We start from the raw sequence: 24,076 nt of genomic DNA, 5'->3' as shown, positions 1-24,076 counted from the left end.
AGAGGATGTATCTGTCGTCACTGCAGTGTCCCTCTCATAGAAACGTCTGAAGCGTGCTGGTGCAATAAAGGGTGGGAGTGCCAGTGAGTCTGACCTTGCCCCTTTCAAATCCCCCTAGGACACCACCGAGATGGGATTTGGTTTGGGAGCGAGTGACTCTGATCCTGGGTATGGGGTTGGGAGGCTGGCTGGACGGGGGTGGCCAGCCTCTGGAGTTGATTCCGTTTCTCAGAGTGGTTACTCTATAGCAATTGTGGACCATGAGAAGAATGTTCTGTTGCATTTGGAAGCCTATCTCCAGGACACCCAACAACCTGCTTTTAAGCCACAGCAGTTACCAATGAACTGGATCTGCGCTGCTGAGGCACAGGCTCCACATCTGGTTGGCTGGCGTGCCAGGCACCTGCTGGTGTGGGTGTGGATTAATAACTCATTGCTGAGTGCAATGAGAGCGCTTTTTTGGGCAAGGAGGTGAGGGTGCTCCTATTTTGACAAATCGCATGATGCCTGCCTGCCCTTGTGACTTTTCTCTGTTTCTCCGTCCAGAGTATTTATTCAGCTCAGTGAGTCGTGGAGTTGGGCTTGATGACTCTGTGGAGTGGACACAGTTCTGTATCTCACAGAGCCCCTGGAACACGTTACCACGTTGGCTCACCCCAAAGGTCTGACACATGCGCAGTATTCTTTGGCAGGATCATGGTTTTGTTTTATTAAGGTCTGGAAAAGTCTCGACAGCTCAATTTGCCAAGTGTGTAGTTGGTATGTAAAAGATAGGCATGTAAAAAATAGAAGATATTTTTCCCTTATGGCGGAGAGCAGATGGTTGTGAAATTCAGTTCCCAGAACAGGGACTGAGCCCGGGCCTCAGTGATAAAAGCACCGAATACTAACCACTAGACCACCAGGGAAAGATACCTGTTTTTAATCCCAAGATCTTCAAGGACTGTCCAGGGAGAAGGTCTAATTAGATCTGCTGGGTTTTTTTTTTTTAATGACATCCAGGCTTAGTAGCAAATGGCATTTATGCACTAAAGTGCCACCATTGATGGGCATGCAATAAATGTTAAATCACAACAATTAAGTTTAATGAGGATTAATGGTTTGTCTGACAGCATGGCCTGGACTCCCTGGAAAGACCTTTTACTCCTGTTTACAGGGCTCTACCTGGCTGGTCCTGCTTGTTGCAGCCCCATCTTCGTGGGGTCCCCTAGATTTATAGACTCCATCCTTCTTCCCCACCTGTCAAGAACGTCAAGGCCACTCTTGTGCTCTTTAATCTTCTTCCCTGACACGTTCCCCAATCATCTTTCTCTCTCATCACCTCTCTGTGCTCTCTCTTCCTATTTTTTCACTTTCGCTTTCTCCTCCTTTATCGTCCAATCCCTTTGTACAGACTTTGCTCTAGCAAGCACCCCCTCCCAGCTGTGAATTGGCATCTTCTCAGTGACACAGGTGCCTTAGCCTGCAACCTGGTGAAACAGCTAGTTTGCCCCAAATAGAAGGAATCAGTGAAAGTGAAGAACGCTGCGGTGCAAACAGAATCTCTCTCTAAACTCACACCCCTCACGAAGTGGGGTTTAAGCATGCTGAGTTTTCCTGGGAAAGTCTGATAAGCCGGGATGGAGGAGCTGTCCCCAGTTCCACACAGGACCCTCTCATAGGTACGTGCTTCCTGCTTCTCTGTCATGTAGGATTACATATGGAAAAACAGATGGAGGAGCTTGAAAAATGACAGTAGTCAGCTTTCTCTCTGACTTGTGGGAGCAAAGCCGGGAAGCCGACTCCCGCTGGTTTCAGAGGGTTCTCGGAATGTTCAAAGCATCTGTCTCACACCCTGCTCAGAAATTCTCCCATGGCAGCCAGGATTATGACTCCAAGGAGGGAAGGCGATAGGGTAGCTACCAGTGGCCAGGCCCCAAAAGATGGCAGAAGCTGTTCTAAGATGTGGAGGTCGGAGAAGCCATGCCAGCACTCCCATCATTGTGACCCCCTGGCTGGACCCCCTTTTGGACGTCCTAGAAATTCTGCACAGAACACAGAGATGGGAGGCTGCATGCTCCCCACGGGGAAGGAGAGTGGGTGGGATGAGCTCCCACTCCTTGGCCTTGCTGCTCCAGTCACTGTGTTTGGAAGACCACCCAACCTATCCCGCAGCCAGGGCAGGGATCCCCGCCCCACCTGTCCTTTCCCGGAGGTAAGAGAGGCAGAACGAGGACCCAGGCTCGAGTCCCCAAAGAATGGCAGGACGCCCTCCGTGGAGGCAGACTGTATTTAAACGCACATCACCTCTTTGGGGTCTGGGAAGAGCCACCTGTAGATCATTTGCTGGGAAACACAGTCTGCGTGGCTGAGGCGGTGGGCACTGGCGTCGTGGTTTTGCCAAAAGCTGACTTTCTCCGGAGGTCTGTCTGCTGTCCAGAATGGCAGCCGCTTCGGTGAGCAAACAGGACGGTCATCTCTGGGCCCGAGGCGGCTGCTTCAGGCTGGGGCCCCTTGGGCGCGGCCGGCTGTTCAGGCTTCCCAGAGCCGGGGTGGGAGGTGTGATGTTTGGTGGGAGGAGGGCTGTAATTCTGAAACCTCACGGTTTTGACTTGCTGTACGAGAAAGGAGAGCAGAGGCACGTGGGTGAGATGGGAGACCTGGACTCTTCCCCCCACCCCCCCGCCAGGATTTAATTTGTGCTGCTTCTCTAAGCATGTCCCTTCTTGCATTGCCTCGTTTAGGTGCTCCTGCAGCAAATACGTGTGTCTGCCGTGAGCGGCTACCCAAGGTCAGGTGCTGAGAGTCCAAGAGGGAATGGAACCACCCTGATAAATGACAATTATAATAAGTGCTCTGGTGGGGGAAGAGTGTCAGATGCTAAAGGAATGCAGAGGGGCATGCTGCTGACACTGGAATGGGGCTGGTCAGGCAGTGTTCCCTTGAGACAGAGCTGAAGAATGACGGGGAATTGTCTGGAAGAAATAAGGTGGACAACGAGCTACCTGAGAATAGCGCCCGGGGCAAGAGCGTATGAGCCCTTTGAGAAAGTGTAAGAAGTTCACCTCCCTCTCTCCTCTGCACCTGCCCTTGAGGCCTCCCTCCCCCTTTTTCATGGCCTCCCTGTTGATTCCATCTAGAGGTCCCGCCAAAACTTACAAATCCTCAGAACAGAGTTCGTAAACTGGACACCTGCTGACTGAGTTTAGTCTGCAGGATGTTTGAGAGTTTCAGTTGCCAATACATAAAAACTGGGAGATTGCATATAAATTTTTTTTGGTCTTTTTTTTTTTTAGTGCTGCACCCACAGCATATGGAGATTCCCAAGCGAGGGGTCGAATTGGAGCCATAGCTGCCAGCTTACACCACAGCCATAGCAACACGGGAACTGAGCCATGTCTGTGAGCTACGCCACAGCTCATGGCAATGCTGGATCCTTAACCCACTGAGTGAGGCCAGGGATTGAACCTGCATCCTCATGGGTGCTAGTCAGATTCATTTCCACTGAGCCATAAGGGGAACTCTGCATATAAATTTATAATTAGGATTTCACCTCTCCCTTAAGACATGTCCCCCTGGCACACTGGGGCTGTGCCCCGTTCTGGCAACAACTGGCTGGACCTGATGAGCAGCCCGCTCGTGGGGGAGGCACAGTCTCCTGTTTGCACGCCCTTCTTCTCTCTTTTTTCCTGGCCTCTTATGTATCTGTCTGGTATCAATGGGTATTTGCTTTAGCCATTCTCTGTCTTGGGACTTAATAAAGCATTGTGCGCTACTGCTTAGAAAGGATGTCATTTTTCTATGAAATTCGATGCTCGTGTCCCCCACTGAGAAGCCAGGTTTCTCCATGCTTTTGACTCACAGCATATCTAGCAGAGGTCTGGGCACTTACTAAACACAGCTTGAGGGCTGAATCTGATGGCTCGGGGTAATGGCCAGGCGGGGCCTGGAAACCTTTGAATTATTTGAACATGGTCATTCAGAAAAAGAACTCTCAACGTTTAAATCCGTGAACATTAACTTCTTCCCAATGCCTTTCCCTGCAAGCTTATATAGCTCAGCCGTAGGAGCTTGCGTTTTGGGATCGGATCTGGATGCTGCTCTAGACACTCGTGCGTCGGCTGCGCGCCTCTGGGTAATGTTCCTTAACTCCCCGAGCCTTCTTGCCCTCACTTTTAAACAGAGTGACAGTAGTATGAACAGCCAGTTCAGGAGGCTGTTGTCAGAAGTCAGTGAGGACTTCACGGGAAGTTCTCAGCAAGCTCAGGGGCTCCTTGGTTGTCTGAGTTCCGTGAATGCGTCCCAAAGAGGAGGAAATGCCGTCATCTTTCCATTTGGAGGGGAGCGAGGGATGGGGACAGTGTGATGTTCAGGAAACTAACAGATACGTCACCTAATGTTCCTAATGTCACCTCCTCCATCCCACCATCCTGCCTGCCTCAAGGATATTGTTGGAAATATACCACTTTAACAGAACCTTTTATGTTTTCTAGTGGGAAAAGCCCTAGAACCCCAAAGGCTCAGGGACAGGTGCTGGAGTGCCTACAGCTCAGTGTGCCCTTGATGTGTCACTTAGATCCCCGGTGTCCTACAGCTCAGTGTGCCCTCGATGTGTCACTTAGATCCCCAGTGTCTCAGCCGCCTCTTCTCTAGTTATGTACCAAGTTCAAGGCTCACTGAATTTCTACTCCAGTCCCATGGTGCTATTCCTTTTCTCTCTCCCTCCTTCCCTCCCTCCCTTCCTTCCTTCCTCCCCCAACATGTTGCGGCTGGTTATGGGATCTCAGTTCCCAGACCAGAGACTGGACCCGGGCAGCCGCAGTGAGAGTGCCCAGTCCTAACCGCTGGACCCCCAGGGAACTCCTTGCTCTTGGTCTTCGTCACACCATTTTGCAGATTAGGCAAAAGAGTCTCCAAAAGGTGAAGTGTTTTAACCAGAGTCACCAGCTAGCAAGCAGCAGAGCTGGAATTCAAATCAAGATTGTGTCTGATGCCAAGGCCATGTGTTTTTTTTCCACATCACCTCTGGGCCTTGAAGGAAGGATGTATAAAGTATTCTGGGAGCAGAAAGGCCCACGTCTAGGGAGGGCGGGGGTGGTGTGAGGATGTGGGGGGTGGTGAGGCTTCTTTTGAGGCTGTGATTTTGATCCCCTGCCCCCTCAAACCTTAGGAGCGGGAACTCTGCCGTTTTTCTGGGGGGGTCTAAAGAACCAGCCCCTCTCCCATCATCTCCTCCTACCTTTTCACTGCCATTTCTTGAGTTTTCTGGTTTCACCAGGATCGAGGGCGGGGCGGATGCAGGTGGTTTTGGCAGAGGCTCACTCTTGACAGGGATTTCTTTGCCTTCCATGATGAGGGAGCTGGCTGCAGAGTGGATCCTGGTGTCGCTGCCCCTGCTGGTGCCAGCAAGGGCGGAAGGCTCCCCAGCAGGAGTGGGCTTGGGTCCTGTCTCTGCCACTGAGGCTGCGCAGGGGACCCCCTGCGGCTGGTAGAACGGGAACTGCTGGGGCCGGACGACCATGGTGGGGCTGCGTCTGAGGGAGCCCACCACGAGGGTGGGGGGCCCCGCCTGGCAGGGTCTCTGCAGGGATCCATCTGGGGAATGACAGAGTGAAGGTGTCAGTGGTGGCTGATGGCAGCAGGTGGGGGCTGGGGAGGCAGTGAGTCCTGATAGCCCAGAATAGTGCAGTGCTTTCCCAATTCCACTGTGCCCACATTCTCCCAGGGTCTCTCAAAGGTGACCTTGGTCTTTTTTTAGTGCTGGTTGCTGATGCTGGCAGCAGATGACTGGCTGGGTGAATGCTGGGGGGGAGGTGTGTGTGTCAGAAGGTATATCACCTCCGTTTGCCTTCACACACACACTCACTCACTCTTTCCACCCCCAGGCCTTGAAGGTGGAAAATGAAGACCGCCCTCAAACACAAGAGAAAGACAGCTGAGATGTGAGCGGGAGGGAGAGAGGCCAGCAGAGCGGGGAGGGGACTCTGACCGCCGCTTGATGACAATTCCGACAGAAGCTTTAGGCTTGTGGTGTAGGGACTTGTGCTTTTGGGCAGGTCTGCAGGGAAGCAGGGTGGCTGGGAGTTAGAAGAGTGTGTATGTGTGTGTGTGTGTGTGTGTGTGTGTGTGTGTACGCGCTGGGCTAGCGGGACAGCAACCTGAAGCTAACCGGGAAAGGTTAGTGGAGAGTTAGGGCCGTGAGCGGATGAGCGGTGTGAGGCCCCGTGACACCGGCTCTGGAGTCAGACCTCCTCCCCGGGGGCTGGGGACCAGCCAGTCACCTCCCCGCGTCTCGTCCCTCCTTCTCAACGGGAGCTGGTAGCAGGACCTCGGAGGCCAGGGTGAGGACTGCATTTTCTGATGTGTGCCAAGTGTTAGGATAGAGCCCGGAACATAATAAATGCCCCATGTTTGTGCACAATCGGTTTTGGGGGTAAAGGAGGGCAAACTGTAAAAATGCAGGGTCCAGGAGTTTGGTCGTGCCCCCTCCCTGCACTTTTTTCTTAAACGGAGATGGTCCTCCATCAAAATAAAAGGAAGCCATCCCTTCCCCTTAAATCCTCTGGAAGACAGGTGAGCCCCTCCTTTGAGCACATGTCGTGTGGGTGACCTGGGGAATCACTGGGGGGGGTCAGTGGGGGAGACGCCCTGAGCAGTGTTAGGGCCCCTTCTCTATAAGGGTCTCCTGCATCCAGAGCCACAGCTGATGTCCAGCAGGGATGTGAGACCTTCGTGACTCTCGAAGGTCACGTGTTTGGAGCAAAGGCATTTGGGTCCGGCGCAGTATCTGTGCCGTGACTCTTGGGCAGGCCGAGGGTGAACCTGAGAGCAGATGCTCACTGGCACTGCGGGCGTCCTCAGCGGCCGCCAGCCAGCCCCCGCCAACGCCGCAGGTCTGACCTTTCAGTGTCGACATTTATTTTTCCACTGATGGCCCTGTGAAGTGCAGATGGTCAATTGTCTGTCATTTCTCTCCACTTTGGGGAGATGAATAGCTTGACCAGCCTCACCCTGGGAAAAGGGAGAGAGAAAATGCCTCTGGGGCCTGAGAGACTCAAAGCTGCACTGGCCAGTCCTGTCCGTAGGATCCCGGAAATGGGTGAAACATCAGTTTACTGCCTTATCTATTGCTCTTGTTGGTTCCTAATTCCCAGGAGATTTAAGCCTTTCTTATTACATGTGCTTGGGGTCAAAAATCTAAGCCAATCAAGATCTATGCAAAGGAAGAGAGGGGTGTCTGAAAGGGAGTTTGGCCCTGCCAAGGGGATGCTTTTCTTAGCCTTCCTGCGTCGTCTAGACTGCAAGCGAACCTTGCAGCACAGAGTGAAGTCATGTTCTAGATGGACCAGTCGCTGTCTGCTTAGTTGTAGTAGCAGGGATGATGCTGATAAGATACTAATACTATAGAAATAGCCAACATGTCTTGAGGGCTTGTTATGTGCCAGGCACTGTGCCATCAGTGGATTATCTTATTAAATCCATACAGAATCTCTGATGAGGTGGGCACAGTATTTTTTTTTTTTTTTTTTTGTCTTTTGTCTTTTTGCTGCTGTTGTTGTTGTTGCTATTTCTTGGGCCACTCCTGCAGCATATGGAGGTTCCCAGGCTAGGGGTTGAATTGGAGCTGTAGCCACCGGCCTACGCCAGAGCCACAGCAATGCGGGATCCGAGCCGCGTCTGCAACCTACACCACAGCTCACGGCAACGCCAGATCGTTAACCTACTGAGCAAGGGCAGGGACCGAACCCGTAACCTCATGGTTCCTAGTTGGATTCGTTAACCACTGCGCCACAACGGGAACTCCAGGGCACAGTATTAATTTCCATTTGGCAAGTGAGAAAACGGAAGACTGAGAGGTCAGTCACGTGCCTGAGGCTGTTGCGGTGGGTTACTCTGTGCGTATGTGTGTGTGCGTTGGGAGCAAAGGTGGAGGGCAATACCAGATGGTGCTGGGCAGAGGCACGGTTGGCTGGAATCAGAGGCCAGAGCGGTGGGACTGGTGGTCAAGCAGGCGATGGGAAAGCCCTGAGAAAGGGGGGAGCGAAGACCTTTGCTTTCATTTTCTTGGGGCATTTTCCTGTGTGGCATAGTGTTCCATCTCTGGCTCTTTTGCTCTGACCAGTGTTGTATTTTCGCCTTTAATCGTTTTTTAAGATAGCAGGAGAGACTGCAGAGCCCACTGTCAGTCAGGGGCTATGAAACAAATGGACTTTGCTTGGCTGACTGTCTTCCTCTGGAGAGACGGATGAATATAGAAGCTTGATGTTCTGTAGAGCAAGGGCTTTCAGACCCTTTCTAGAACCCCTGCAAATGAAGTCTCAGGAATGCATGAGGAGATGGGAGCGTGGCTTTCAAGATGAAGGAGAGCCAGGTATGTAGTTGTCATGTGTGCGGCAGGGACGTTCTGTAAAGATAAAACTGTGGAGCAGAGCAGCGTGTATGTACATGGATGAGAACTTGGCGTTGGAGGCGAAGGCTGTGCAGGAGGCATTTGCACTGTATAAGGTGCTTTTGTGTGGTGCAATATTTTTACCCTGTGCCTATGTTAGCTACATAAAGTGGGATTCTGGGGCTCTTAGCGTGGACAACTCTTTCCTCCTCCCCTGTATCCTTCCCTTGTTTCCCTCTTGGCAGCCCCCTGGGGTTCCGTGGAGCACCGTTTGAGAAGCACCCATCCACTAAGCACTTTGGTGGTTCTGTCTTAAGAGTCAGCACCCACCTTGGCCATGTTCTTCAGGGCTGCACCCGCGGCCTATGGAGGGTCCCAGGCTAGGGGTCCAATCAGAGCTGTAGCTGCTGGCCTACGCCACAGCCACAGCAACGCCAGATCCGAGCCGCCTCTGCAACCCACGTCACAGCTCACACAACGCCGGATCCTTAATCCACTGAGCGAGGCTGGGGATTGGACCTGCCTCCTCAGGGATACCAGTCAGGTTCCTTACCTCTGAGCCACCACCAAGGTGGGAACGCCCCCCCTTGGCCGTGATCTGATTACATGTTGGCCCTCAGGGCTGGTATCAGCCCAGCCCATCAGCGCGCGCGTGTAGGAAGGAACTAAGGTCAGTGACCTTGAGCCGGCCTGGCTTCATCCAGTAAAACACCCCAGTATTTGGGACTGCAAAGCAGCCTTCCCGGACGCCTGTTCTAAAGCCACGGTCCTTTGAGAAAACGCGGTCCGTTTCCCCGAAGTCAGTTCCCCGTCCCTGCGCTCCAGGCGCAGACCCCTCTGCCGCCACTTACTCTTCCTGATGCTGCCCCGCGCTTTGCGGAGGGAGCCCTGCCCCGCAGCCCCCAGGCCGGCCGGGCTCCGCACGGGGCTGACGATGGCTGTGGGCACGAAGACGGACTTGAAGGCACGGCCCTGCCGGGGGTCACCTTCTGAAATGCTGCCTTGGGAAGACACGGAAGAGGTGGATAATGTCCAAGCGGTGCAGAGACCAGGGCCCCGGGCATCCGGGAAGCTGGACGTCTTTCTGGTTGTGTGCATGTTTTTGAAAGAGAAGAAACAGACAAAGGAAACGTTCAGTCAAGAGTCCTGTTTTAAAAAACGATCCGCTCCCACGTGGACCCCGGGGGGGCCTCTCCTCTGCCTCTTCCTGCCTGAACACACTGTCTCGTGTAACCACACAGCCTTCTCTGCGGAGGCCTCACCTTCGCGCCTTGATGACCGTGTGGGCACGCTGAGGGCGGGGAGAGGGTCTCCCCCTGAGGCCGGGAGGACCAGAGGGCTCAAGTCTCGTCTTGTGTGTATGTGTCTGTCTCACTCTGCAGGTGCAATCTCTCGTTTGTTCAGTGACTCTTCCAATAGATTCTGAACGCTTTGCAGGCAGAGATGTTATGACTTAACTTAGATGCTCAGTGCTCTGCTTATGTTGTTTATTAAGAAATGTTCCTTGCATGGGTGCCTGATGCTTTTAGCACCGAAGCCGGTCGTGGTGGCTCATGCATGTTGAGCATTTACTGTGTGCCCGGCACTGGCCAAGGTCTTTGCCCACGTTATCTCATGGGTGCTTCACCACAGGCTTCTGAAGTGAGGCCTTTCAGGACTACTGTTTTGTAGAGTAAAATAAATAGAGATTTATAGGTATTTGCCCAAGCAATTAATAGACCCGAGATTTGGACCCAGGTCCAGGCCGGCCCTCGGCTCTGCCCCTGAGCTGTGTCACCTGTGCTCTTAGCCCTGCACCACACTGTCTTCTGGCTAGCTGGGGCTCTCATCATTTGGTAGCAGGGAAATCCTGGCATCCTGCCTGAAATAAACAAACTGAAGTGGCTGGTAGGCCCCACATATGCCTCCCTCAAACCCTAATTCTTCGGATGTAGGCTCTGATTTTGAAGAACAGTAATGAAATGCCGTAAAACTGCAATCTCTTGGCCGTTGCTTCTAGCCCGCACCTCTCCGAACCCCCTGGGGAGTTACCTGCCCTTCTTGCTCTTTTACCCGCCCCAGCATCACGGCCTCTACTGAGTCGTCCGAAAGTCACCTTGCCACTCTGTTGAGTAATTAACCTCTGCTGATACACCAGGAAACACCAGTTCAGCCAGGCCCCGATCCAGTCATGCCCTTCGACGTGGTTCCCTACCCATCTGTCCCTCCACGTCTCTCTTGAGGTAATTTCCCCTGATGGCTCCTCTTTTCTCCTTCTTCGGCTTCAAAAAGTGCACGCAGTTGCATTTAAGCCAGCCCGTGTTGTCTAAGATGGGAAAGCATTTACTGCGGCCACATGCCCAGGAAGCGTATGTGGTCAAATGGGCCAGGAACCGATGCTTGCAGGGAGGGGACCCTTCCAACTGCCCCTGGGCCCTCGAGGTGCAGTCAGTGAGGCGGAGTGAGCTGTCCCCCCGTGAGAGCTCAGACGGCTTTCTGGAAATGAGGGCCGGTTGGAATGAAAACTCCCCCAGCCCTGACCTGGCGGTGTCTGAATCTGCCCTCATTTTGAACAAAGGCCTCCCAGCGCTGGATGATGCAAAATGGACCGGCAGCAGGACAGACAGGTTCCAAAATTGCTGCCAGCAGCAGCAGCAGCGAGGACAAAATACAGTCAGTTCAGCCCTCAGCAGCCTTATTCCACCAGTCTTTTCTTTGGACAGCTGTTTACAGACTGAGGCGCAACCTCATTTTTCTGAGCCCAGCATGAGGCCAGATTCCCCAGACTCCTCAATCTCAAGTCCTCCAGCCACCACTGAGTCCCTCTATGTCTTTTGGCAGAAAGCTCAGCACTCACCAAGCCCGTGTTTCTGACCTCATGGCTCTGATAACGTTTGTTCATTCATCTCCACGACGACCCAGACCTGGAGACATCAGGGTCCCTGTTTTCCAGATGGAGCTGCTGAAGACGGGCTGGGTTTGAGTGGGAGGTGTGCCTGTTGCCTTTGATGTGCTCCCCTGCTCTACTGTGAATGTGCCGGTCCCTGCAGCCCCTTTTCTGACTGCAATACGAGCCCTTAAGCCCTTGCCCCGTATTTGCAAAGGGACATTCAGCGCAGCAGCCCTGCCTGGCTCGGGGCTGGCAGTAACCCCCAGGTAAGGCCAAAGCTTGGACTGTGATCATGTTTGCATGCTTCTGTGTCAAAAGTTAAAGGAACACAAGTAGGGCCCACGTGTTGCTTTTGTCACCCCTTAGGCACCAGGATGGCCCATGTGTCCAGTGAAAGTTGCATAAAAGGGGACTGTTCTGGCTTATTGGGCAGAAGGGCACTTATCGGGAGGACAGGAGCGAGCGGAAGGAGCTTGGAAACAGGATCTGAGGAGGCTGCCGAGAGCTGGGTGGCAGGAATCGGAGGCAGGAGGAGTCTGATGAGCTGCTGCTGCTTGAGCTCTTGCCATGAAGGGTCCTTCTCGCTGCCCACATTCTTTCCTCCCGAGTTCCTTCCTTGCTCCCAAGAGGCTGAGCCTGTTCCTCCTCCTGGAGGAGGGGGGAGGGAGTTGGTTTATGCAGGCTCTGCAAAGGGAAGGAACTCTGGCCTCCACCGAGATTTCGTGGAGGAGGAAGCCCAAGAGGATGTAGGTGCTGTTACGAAGGGCTTGGATGAAGAGGCGACAGGTGTCGGGGACCACCTGAGCCAGGGGTGCCTCTGGGATCTGGGAACTAGGTCGTGGTGGCCGAGGCCTAGCTGTGGTCAGCGCAGCTGCACAGGCTGGCGTCACCGTCAAGGGCAGCTGCAGCTCTGCACAGTGGAGCAGCCTTTCCCCTCTTGGGGATTAAAAGGCTCACTTGCTGAGTCATAAATTGAAACCCTGGCATTTTGGTCATCTCTGGGCTCTAATTGATGCCCACGCATTGGCTGGCTCAGGTCATCAGGAGATGATGCTAATAAGAGCAACGGTTCAAATGCTCAGAGGGCACCTCCTACCTTGGAGGTCTGGCTGTTTTATTAAAGGCAGCTTTGTACACAGAGGGGGCCAGTGGCAGTGCAGAGCCATCGCTGCAAAGAGACAACCAAACAGGGGGGAAACCTCTCACACAGAACCAAAGAGCAGAACAGGGCCTCGTGCACGTGGTCCAACCCACTGAGTCCTAACGCAACCTGCTAAGGGGAGTAGACTCTGAGCTGCCAAAGGCCGCATCATTCAGCCCCGAGAATTGACAGGAACTAAACCTCCCACAGTGGGAAGGGTTATTAAGAACAAGGGTGAGCTGACCCTGATGGGCAAACTGCGCGTCTCGTCTCTGGCCAGGATTAGTGGGGATGGGAATTTCTGTGTCCTGGGAGGCCGTCAAGGAAAACATACACGGAAGGCACTGATGCGCCATCACCTGAGAGCCCTCAGGACACCTCACTCTGGTAGGGACTGTCCTTCTTGGAAATGCTGACTCCCAGAAGCAGAAGCACCCATCAGCCTAAGCAGCATCCCAAGGCAGGCAGATATTCAGGATTCTATGAGCTGGGGTGGGGTGGGGGGATGGATTCAGTAGCCACCTAGGATGCTGAAACTCCATGCACTGCCTGACACAACAGCCGTCTCGGAGTGGGTGAGTCTAGATGCTCATGACTTGGCCAAGAACTCAGCAGACCTCCCTCAGAGAAAAGCCAAGAAAGAGAGAGGGAAGCTGGACTCTAGGATCCCCGTTACACTGGAATGGGGTTCTAGTTAGGGGGGCCTTATGTCCGGTTTTCCCAGGACCGTCTGTTTACACCTGCTCTCCTGGTGCAGTAAGGGTGTTCCTCCTTCATCCCTGAAGTGTCCTAGTTTGGACGATAAATTGTACAGTCCCTCTTTTGCTAATGATTTTTTTTTTTTTGGAGTTCTTGGGCCAGGGATCAAATCTGAGCTGCAGTTGCAACGCTGGATCCTTTAACCCACTGTGCTGAGCCAGGGATCCAACCTACGTCCTGGCGCTGCAGAGAAGCCATCAACCCTGTTGTGCCACTGCAGGAACTCCTCTCAGGGTCCCTTCATGGAGTAACCAGGACTTTGGGCTAAGGCCCGATGCATAAGCAAATGCCCCCATAGCAGCGCTGGGCCCTGGAGAGTGGATGACAGAGTCCGTGGAAGGGACTGTTCATGGTTCGGGCAGGGTCCTCCCTGCCCTTCACTGTCGCCTCCTCAGTACTTCCCAGCCTGGCCTCACGTGCTCAGACCCCGCCAGCCACCACCCTGCAGGGCTGTGGGCATCATCTCCTTACCAGCCTCCCCCCCTCATTGCTCGAGGCACTGAGCTTCCGGATCACTGTCATTGTCTCCGACACAACAGATCCTACCACGATGACCTCACCTGGGCTTAGGGCTTTAAATACCATCTCAAGCCTGGACCTCTTTCTTCAATGCTACACTCGTCTCCTCACCTCTTTACCGCGGTCTTTGCTAGGATCCGTAACAGGCAGCCCAGGGTTGGTCGGCTGGAAACCGAGCTGCTGGTTCCTCCCAGCACCTCAACACCTGTTTGCTCCTCCTTCGGTTTTCAACCCCAACTCAGCAAAAGGCATCTATCTCTCTTGCAGTTTCTCAGGGCAGAAACACCCCACGGACTCACCCTGAACTTTCTCCTCTTTGACACCCACATCCGATTGATTAGAAAAGCCTGTGGTCTTGACCTTGGCGTATACCCAGCACCTGACCCCTGCTCCCGACCTCCGGGGCTCAGGACTTGGTTCGTTTCACCATCACCCCCCCGCCTCCAGTGACGACCGTATCACTGCTAGTCTCTCTGCTTCCACTCTCCCGTCTACCGTTTACTGGCCACCCACCTCTGGAGGATTCCAAAGACAAGTTAGGTCAAGTCACTGTTGTGCTCAAAGCCCTATAATACAAGGAAAGCCAAATGCCTCCTCACTGCGACCTGGTTCCCTGTCACCAGCCCGACCTCACCCACCACCGGCCTCCCTCTCCGCAGTCCAGTCCTGTTGGCCTTCCTGTAGGCGGAGTCCTACCCCAGGGCCTGTGTTCTGTACTGGGAGGTGTATTCCTTGGGCCTGGAACACACCTCCCTCATTGCCTTCTTTGTGCTCAGTAAGGATCCTTGATCAACTTGTTCATGTTGTAATCACCCCTTGACAGTTCTGTCCCCCCGTCCTGACTTACTCCATCTTCTGAAACCTTATCTTTAGCACACCACGTGTCCTCCTCCTTGGCCTTGTTTACTGGCTGTCTCTCCCCCCAGGACGTAAGCTCCAGGGGGCAGGGATTTTGTGTATTTTATTCACTGGTGTTTCTCCAGTGTCTAGAAAGGTGCCTGACATACAGCACTCAATCAGTATTTATTCATGGAGTTCCCGCTGTGGCACAGCGGAAATGAATCCAACTAGGAACCATGAGGTGGTAGGTTGGACCCCTGGCCTCGCTCAGTGGGTTAAGGATCTGGCATTGCCATGAGCTGCGGTGTAGGTCTCAGATGCGGCTTGGATCTGGCGTGGCTGTGGCTGTGGTCTAGGCTGGCAGCTGTAGCTCCGATTCGACCCCTAGCCTGGGAACCTCCATATGCCACAGGTGTGGCCCTAAAAAAGAAAAAAAAAAGTTAATAAATGAATCAGGTAGAGGCATCCTTAGTTTGCCTTTGGAGGTTTTGCAGCTTTCGAACAAAGATCAAGAACCTCCCCCTGAGAAAGGAAGTGTGGTCTCCTGGTTCACCTTGCTGTCAGGTGAGGAAATCTTTTTGCCTGGATCGCTGGGACCCACCCTCTGCCTGTACTCTTTGCAGAACGGGCATCTACCATCTGGAGCCAGCCTGATGGGAAAAACCCAAGGGTCAGGGAGTAGAGTCTTTGGAACCCGAATCTGCCAAGTTGTATCCACTGGTTTACTGCTTCCCCATGGAGCAGATCTACTTCCTGGTCTACACAGCCTGCCACGGTCCCTCTGACCCTTGTCTTGCACAGCTCAAACAACCCTAGTTGCTTTCGTGTTTCTCTGGACATGGAGTTGGAGTCCGTTCAGCACTGCCACCCTCCTCCAGACACAGTGCCCTACAGGAAGGTCCCCCAGACTGGCCGGACATGACTCCAGGTCTGGTCCCTGTAGAGTACGATGGGGTCACCACTTTCTTTGGAGGTGTGAATCTCTGGTATGTCACAGAGGCAGTGTATATGTGTGGTGATGGCATTGCTGTCCTGTGACGGGCTCTGCCTGGGCTTACGGGGGCAGGGGGTGGGCAGGAGGAGGCGTCATGGATGGTTTTGGGTCTGTGTGCATTTGTGGTCATACGAGGTGGCTGGACAAACTGTAGGCCAGGGACACTGATAAGTGAGCCAGAGGAAGAAAGAGCTGGGAAAGCTTTTGGGGAAGAAGACCTGCAGGGCAAAGATCATGTGGCCTGGGGTGTGGACGGCTGAGTCACCAAAACTCTGCTGAAAACCCTGCCTGATGAATTCTGGGGAATTCCTCAGGTGCTCCAAGGTCACCCATGGGATCCCTGCGCTTTTCCTGTTGTGCGTGGTTGTGGAGCGTCCGGGGCAGGGCGTGAAGTGCGACTTGGGGCGTATGTACCTACAAGACCTGAATCTAGTTCTTAGGCAGGTGGGTTCCCTCTGTATATCACTTCCTCATCTGCAGAACAGCATCTGCCTCCCAGGATCCTTGAGCACAGCCAGTGAGTTCAGAGATGCAAACGCACTTCGAAATGTGAAGAGCTATTTAAAAGATAATGATTTTGGCCCTTTCTCTTTTAAAATTGTTAGGAGGGCACCAGAGTGAAAAGCCATTTCTCAGCCCACACTCTGAAAGGGCCTTTGTTGAGCCCTTCAGCGATTCAGCCCACAGATGGCCCCCGGCCCAGGTGACCCAACCTCTGATGCCTGAGTTGGGGAGGACGCACCTGAAAATGGGGATGACGTAGTTGTTGGGGAAGATGCCGACTCGCCCAGTCACCAAGGAGACGCCCCTGAGCCAGCCGTCCTGGTATCTCCCCAGGACCCTGACGCCTTCTCCCTTCTGCAGGTCCAGCTCCTCGGGTCCATGGGCTGAGTAGGGGTGCAGGGCTATAAACCTGGGGGACAAGGGAACTGGTCAAGGGACAGGGGGAGGGCTTAGCGGAGGGCGGGGAGCTGGCAAAGGGGAGAGGGAGACGGAAACGCAGTGGTGAGCTGGAACAACCCTTTAAGAATTGAAATCTCAGTATGCGGGGCAGGTGAGAGTGGTAGAAGCGGGCTCAAGTAGCAGCGGAGGGACCCAGACCCCTGCCCCCTGCGTCTCCCCGCCCTTCCGTAGAGTGCCCCACAGTGCCCCAAGTCACTCATTTCAGTCACATCAGCATTTCGAGGATGCGGGAAATGGCCTAGCACAGGGGAGGGAGTTGGTGACCAGGACTTAGTGGCAGGGCTGGGCTCAAACCTGGAAGTGATGGTTCTCCCTAGGATCCTTTTCACGCCACCTAGAGCATCACCCGAGAAAACGGTCACAGCCATCAGGTCAAAGCCCCTTTGATCCACTCCTTTCCGGAGGTTTTGCACATGTCCCCAGGAATGGCCTGAGGAGTAGTGTAAGGTAGGATGGAGGCGGACATCGGGAAGGGGGAGGCCGGGGTTCATTTCAGCTTTCTGGCACACAGCGGAAGGCTGGCTGTGTGGCGGGATGCAGCCGGATGGGCTTGAAACATGGTAGAAAGGTTCTGGGGTCAGAGCAGTGACTTTCCACTCTGAGGTCCACGCAGGGGTTGGGCAGTAACGTGCAGGTGGGGGTGAAGACCCTGCAGAATAGCGAGGCTGTGGGAGGGGAAGAACTGCCAGACTAAAAGGCATTAAAAATAACCCACTTAGGCTTGCCAGGTTCAGAATGACCAGGGTATGGCCATGGGCCAGATTTAGAAAGTCCTTCTACTCACTAAGGACTGTGAGACACGGAAAGGTTTTCTCAAAGGGGCTAGGAGAGTGTTCGCATCTGCGGGCTTCCTTTTCCCTCTAAAATGCTAGATTGATTTTCTTCTGATCGCTGCAGCAACATCTCTTGATGCCCTAGCACTGTGATTCTAAAGGAAAACAGCAGAGCTTGCTCAGTACCCAACCTCCCTGCAGTGTTTCTGGATACTCTGTACATTTGTACACTAATAAGCCAGGGCGATGTGGTTTACCGGGCTGTGTTTTTCACCGTGTTTCCTCCGGAGGGTGTAAAGGAAGGGGAGCTGCTGATCTTTCGGATGAGCTGGATGGGGATGGCGGATGCCTGAGGCAGAGGGATGGCGAAGACGACCTCTCTGTGCCAGGACCCAAGGTGGGACTTTTGACTCACATGTTAGCTGAGAGGTGTTGCTGGGAGCTGGGCAGACTGACGATGGCCGTGGAATGTCCTGGAGAGGCAGGGGCAGGGTGGTACGTGCTGACCTGCACAGACAGAAAAGCCAAGCAGAGTAGTGAATGCCGCAAGCCGAGCCCACAGCAGAGCTGCTGTAGCCTGACGCACCTGAAAACCGGGAGCCATACCCGGCACCACCCAGCATGTCTTCTCTGTGGTTTGTGGCTGCGGGCAGAGCAGGGTGGGTGTGGATTGGTTTATGGTCTGCTGGGGTGGCATGTCAGGGTCACATTCCAAAAGACTGCTCAGACAGGGCACAGGAGGAAGACCCTCTGAGTTAGCAGTCAACAGAGCCCGGCCAGGCTCTTCGATCGGTTCTCCATGCCCCCGCCTGCCCACCTCTCAAGGCACACCCCTCACTTCTAGAATTTAACACTCACCAGGCAGTTTTAAATGCTTTATAAGTGTCAGATCATTTAATCTTTATTAAAGGTACTACCGTCATCCCCATTTTTGGGTGAGAAGCTGAGGGAAGGAAAAGTCACACAACCAGAATGCTGGAATGAAACAAAATTTAAAACCAGGAAGTCTAGGTCCTGCACCCACACTCTTACTAATGCTAGTACCCACACAGACACACCCAGCCACCCACCAGTTTATCCAGTGACTTAAGGAAGGTGATTCTGCATCCTTTTCACTTTACCAGGATGAGCTAGGCAGCAACAGTGTTAAGGCATCTGGAAGCTGCCTGTTACCCTGAGACACTGCCTGTTATCTAACATCTTACCTTGCTTCCTTCCTTCCTGGCACATATCACAGACACTGATTGCTTCCTTGTTCTTTTTTTTTTTTTAATGTTTGCTCTTTTTAAATTGAAATGTAATTGATTTACGGTGTTGTGCCAATTTCTGCTGTACAGGAAAGTGACCCAGTCATATTTTATACACACACACACACACACATTTTTTTTCTCTTATCTTCCATTACGGTCTATCTCAAGAGATTGGATGTAGGTCCCTATACCGTACAGTGGACCTCATTGCTTCTCCATTCTAAATGTAATAGCTCGTATCTACCAAACCCAAACTCCCCGTCCTCCCACTCCCTCCTCCCCCGTTTCCTTGTTTATTCACTGACTCTCCTCCATCACTAGACCGTAAGTTCCATCAGGGCAGGGACTGTGTCTTGTTCATCACTGTATTTCTTACATGCTCAATATGTACCTGTAGCTTAAAGAATGGACAGAAGAAGGAAAAGATCTTTCTACCAACTACACCAAGGATGAATGAAACCTCAGCCATCTCCTTGCCATCTGGAGTAAATACATTTAATGTGTCCTTAGCTACCTATCCCTACATGGTGCCGACTACATATATGTGTCTTTTGGGAACACTGCTTTAATGGGTACAACTATTATTTGCATATGTGAGTTTAGGCAGTTGTGAATCCATTACTGAGTACATGTATCTCTGTCTTTTTGTTAAAATCATGTATGTTTGTTCAGAACCCATGAAACTGTGTTTGTGTATGGTAGCATGATCTACTGTATGTCTGATTATGTTCATGCCTGTGGGTCTGCTGTGGATTGAAATGCTGTGTGATTATATGTATATATGGTTGCTTATATGATTGTAAACATCTCTCCAAAATTGTGTGTACATGTATGTGAACTCTTGAGGTACATGCAAGTATCCATGGGTATAGTTTTGTGCATGTCTGTGTCAATGATTGTGTAAATGTAAGCAGCAATAGATCTATACAGTGTGCAGATAAGCATGAGTGAGAATGACTGTGTAAATGTGTGTGTGGTTGTGTATGATTGTGTAAATGTGCATGTGGTTGTGTGTGTATGTGGGACATTTCAGTCCATTTACTGTATCCTAAAGCCATTCTAGTCAGGTGGTAAGAAGTGTTGGAAAGAATGCAAAGAAAGCAAAACCCTCATAGAATCGTAGAGGGGGGAATGTAAAATGGTACAGGCCCTTTGGAAAATAGTCTTACAGTTCTTCAAATGTTTAAACATAGAATTACCAAACGACCCAGTAAGTCCACTGCTAGTACATATCCAGAGAAATGAAAACATATGTCCAAACTAAAGCTTGTACATGAATTTTACAGCAGCAGTATTCATAATAAACAAAAGGCAGAAATAACCCAAATGTCCATTAGCTGCTGGATGAATAAACAAAATGTGGTATATCCATACAATGGAATATTATTCAACCAAAAAAGGGAATGAAGTATTGATATATGCCAGAACATGAATAAACCTTGAAAACATTACACTAATTTAAAGAAGCCAGACACAAAAGACATTATATAATTCACTTTATATGAAATTACCAGAACAGGCAAATCTGTGTGGAAAGTAGACGAGTGGCTTCTAAGTGACATAGGAGAATATGGTTCTGATAGTTAAAGGGTAAGGGGTTTCTTTTTGAGGTGGTGAAATATTGTAAAATTGTGATGGCAGTGGTTGCACATATTTATGACTCTGTTAAAAACCACTGAATTGTATACCTTAAATGGGTTAAATGTATGGTATGTGAATTATATTTCAATTAGCTTTAAAAAAAATTCCAGGAGTTCCCGTCGTGGCACAGTGGTTAACGAATCCGACTAGCAACCATGAGGTTGCGGGTTCAATCCCTGCCCTTGCTCAGTGGGTTAACAATCCGGCATTGCCGTGAGCTGTGGTGTAGGTTGCAGACGCGGCTTGGATCCCGCGTTGCTGTGGCTCTGGCGTAGGCTGGCGACTACAGCTCTGATTAGACCCCTAGCCTGGGAACCTCCATATGCCACGGGAGTGGCCCAAGAAATGGCAAAAAGACAAAAAACAAAACAAAACAAAACAAAAAACCAAAAGTGATGTGACCATCTCAGTAGGTGCAGAAAAAATTTTTGATAAAATCCAACATCCATTTATGATAAAAACTCTTCAGAAAACAGGCATGGGGGAACATACCTCAACATAATAAAGGTCATATATGACACATCCACACCTAACAATATTCAATGGTAAAAAGCTGAAAGCGTTTCTGCTAAGATCAGGAATAAGACAAGGATGCCCACTCTCAGCACTTTTATTGGACATCGTTTTGGAAGTCCTAGCCATAGAAATTAGAGAAGAAAAGGAAATAAAGGGAATCTATATTGGAAAGGAAGAAGTAAAACTCTGACCGTTTGGAGATAACATGATAGTATACATAGAAAGTCTTCAAGACACCACCAGAAAATTATGGGAGCTCATCACTGCATTCAGTAAAGTTGCAGGATACAAAATAATATATAGAAATCTGCTGCATTTCTGTATACTAACAATGAAGTATCAGAGAAATTAAGGAAACTGTCCCATTTACCATCACACAAAAAAGAATAAAACACCTAGGAATAAACCCAAGGAGGCAAAAGACCTGTACTTCAAAAACTACAAGACAGTGATGAAAGAAATTGAAGATGACACAGATGGAAAGATATACTGTGTTCTTGGATTGGAAGAATCAATATTGTCAACATGACCATATTACATAAAACAATCTACAGATTAGATGCAATCTCTGTCAAAATACCAACGGTGTTATTCACAGAACTAGAATGAATAATTTCAACATTTGCATGGAGACACAAAAGACCCTAAATAGCCAAAATAATCTTGAGAAAGGAGAAAAGAGCTGAAGGAATCATGCTCCCTGACCTCAGACTATACTACAGAGCTACAGTCATCAAATCAATATGGTACTGGCACAAAAACAGACACATGGATCAATGGAACAGCACAGAGAGCCCAGAAATAAACCATACACTTATGGCCAATTAATCTATGACAAAAGATGGAAGAATGTACAATGAAGGGAGTTCCTGTTGTGGCTCAGTGGAAATGAATCTCACTAGCAACCATGAAGACGCAGGTTTGATCCCTGGCCTTGCTTAGTGGGTTAAGGATCCGACATTGCCGTGAGCTGTGGTGTAGGTGACAGATGCGGCCTGGATCCTGTGTGGCTGTGGTTGTGGCTGTGGCCAGCAGCTTTAGTTCCAATTCAACGCCTAGCCTAGGAACTTCCACATGTCGCAAGTGTGGCCATAAAAAGAAAAAAGAAAAAGAATATACAATGAAGACAGTCTCTTCAATAATTTGTGCTGGGAAAACTGGACAGCTGAATGTAACACAGTTAAATTAGAACATTTCTGATACCTTATAGAAAATAAACTCAAAATGGATTAAAGACCTAAATTGAAAAAAAAAAAGACCTAAATTGAAGACCAGATACTTTAAAACTTCTAGAAGAAAACAAGCATAACAACTTTTGACATAAATTGCAACAATATTTTTTTTTGGATCTCTCTCTTGAAAGAAATAAAAGCAAAAATAAACAAATGAGACCTAATCAAACTTAAAAGCTTTTGCATAGCAAAGAAAGCCAACAAAATGAGAAGACAACTTACTGAATGGGAGAAAATATTTGCAAATAATATGATAAGGGATTAACATCCAGCATATCCAAATAGCTCATACAACTCATCATCAAAAAAACAAACAAACCAAAAAACCAATCTGATATAAAAACTGGAAGAACTGAACATTTTTCCAAAGAGGAAATGAAGACGGCCCACAGGCACATGAAAAGATGCTCTGCTTTGCTAATCCTCAGGGAAATTCAATGAGATGTCACCACGCACTTGTCAGAATGTCTATTATCAAGACGAACACAGACAACAAATGTTGGTGAGTATGCGGAAAAAAGGGAACCCTCATACCCTGTTGGTGGGAATGTAAACTGGTGCAACTACTGTGGCAAAGAGTGTGGAGGTTTCCCAGAAAACTAGAAGTAGAACTACCATAGGACCCAGCACTTTGACTCCTGCGTGTATTAAAAAAAAACCCCAGTAATGTGAAAAGAGATGTTCCCAGCAGCCTTATTTACAGTTGCCAAGAAATGGAACCAACCTAAGTGTCCTTCGATGGATGAATAGATAAAGGGGTGTGTGTGTGTGTGTGTGTGTGTGTATGTATGTACACATATATGTATATATATAATGGAATACTCCTCAGCCATAAAAAAGAATGAAATTGTACCACTTGCCACAACATGAATGGGCTTAGAAGGCATTACGCTCAGTGAAGTAAGTCAGACAGAAAGACAAACACTGTATGATATCACTTATTTAAGAAATACAACGACGTAGTGAGTGTAACAGAAGAGACGTCATCTCACAGAGAACAAGCTGGTGGTCACCGGTGGGGGAGTGGAAGGTACAAACTACCGGGTGTGAGATCCCAAGGATGTGTTGCACAACGTGAGGAATGTAGCCAATATTTTGTAGTGACTGTAAATGGAATGTTACCTTTAACTTGCACTAAAGGGAGTTCCCGTTGTGGCTCAGCGGTTACCAAACCTAAGTAGCATCCATGACAACATGGGTTCTCTCCCTGGCCTTGCTCAGTGGGTTAAGGATCCAGTGTTGCTGTGAGCTGTGGTGAAGGTCACAGATGCGTCTCAGATCCTGCCTTGCTATGGCTGTGGTGTAGGCCAACAGCTACAGCTCCAATTCGATCCCTAGCCTGGAAGCCTCCATACGCCGAGTGTGTGGCCCTAGAAAGACCAAAAAAAAAAAAAAAAAAAACCCAAAAAAAACCAAAAAACTGTATTAAAAAAATCAAAACCTGGAGTTCCCGTCGTGGCGCAGGGGATAACAAACCCGACTAGGAACCATGGGGTTGCAGGTTCCATCCGTGGCCTTGCTCAGTGGGTTAAGGATCCAGCGTTGCCGTGGGCTGTGGTGTAGGTTGCAGATTCGGCTCAGATCCCACGTTGCTGTGGCTCTGGTGCAGGCCAGTGGCTACAGCTCTGATTAGACCCCTAACCTGGGAACCTCCATATGCTGCAGGAGTGGCCCTAGAAAAGACCAAAAAAAAAAAAAAAATCAAAACCCATTCCATGGTCATCCATCTGAAGCTGTCTAATACTGCACACAGTCCTCTGAGCTTTGCAGTCAAACACTGTCACACTGGTTCCCTCAAACAAGTGCTGCCGCTTCCCTGTGCGGGCAAGATGAGACCCTCCTGGGACTGGGAGATCTGCCGAGGGAGCGTCTCTTACATGAACAGCTAATCTTAGGTTTGTGGAGACTGCTGGAGCTCTGATGAAGCAGCATGAACCTCACTTAACTCCCAAGACGTTCCCATGTTACGTTTGAGGAAAAAGCCCTCTGTCCACACACACTGTTACTCATTAGGGAGGAGGAGAATGCCAACATGCAAAGGAAGCCACCCTCCACCACCCCAGGCTCTCTCTCTTGACTTCTCTAGGGCTTCAACTGGACAGGGCTCTTTCCCCCGGTGTGAACGTGGAGCCCTGCCAGAATGGAAATGAGTGGGCTTGCGATGGGGTTCTAATACGGAATGGGAGGAAGCCAGCCTCGCAGGTTTTGAGG

At 50.6% G+C, this 24,076-nt stretch overlaps 1 protein-coding gene across 1 annotated transcript in view; it reads right to left on the bottom strand.

Annotated features, from left to right (window-relative positions):
* Positions 682-24,076, bottom strand: part of SH3RF2 (SH3 domain containing ring finger 2) — a 122,830-nt gene continuing 99,435 nt past the window's right edge. Inside the window, 5 exon segments of the mRNA XM_021084960.1 lie at positions 682-2,594; positions 5,219-5,574; positions 9,220-9,452; positions 16,233-16,403; positions 17,642-17,733. Coding sequence (XP_020940619.1) covers positions 2,319-2,594; positions 5,219-5,574; positions 9,220-9,452; positions 16,233-16,403; positions 17,642-17,733 — 1,128 coding nt within the window. The 3' untranslated portion in view covers positions 682-2,318.

Source organism: Sus scrofa, chromosome 2, assembly GCF_000003025.6.
Source record: "Sus scrofa isolate TJ Tabasco breed Duroc chromosome 2, Sscrofa11.1, whole genome shotgun sequence".
In the NCBI taxonomy this organism is placed as follows: Eukaryota; Metazoa; Chordata; class Mammalia; order Artiodactyla; family Suidae; genus Sus; species Sus scrofa.
The sequence above is the reverse complement of the archived record's forward strand: the minus strand, read 5'-3'. Positions and strand labels throughout refer to the sequence as shown.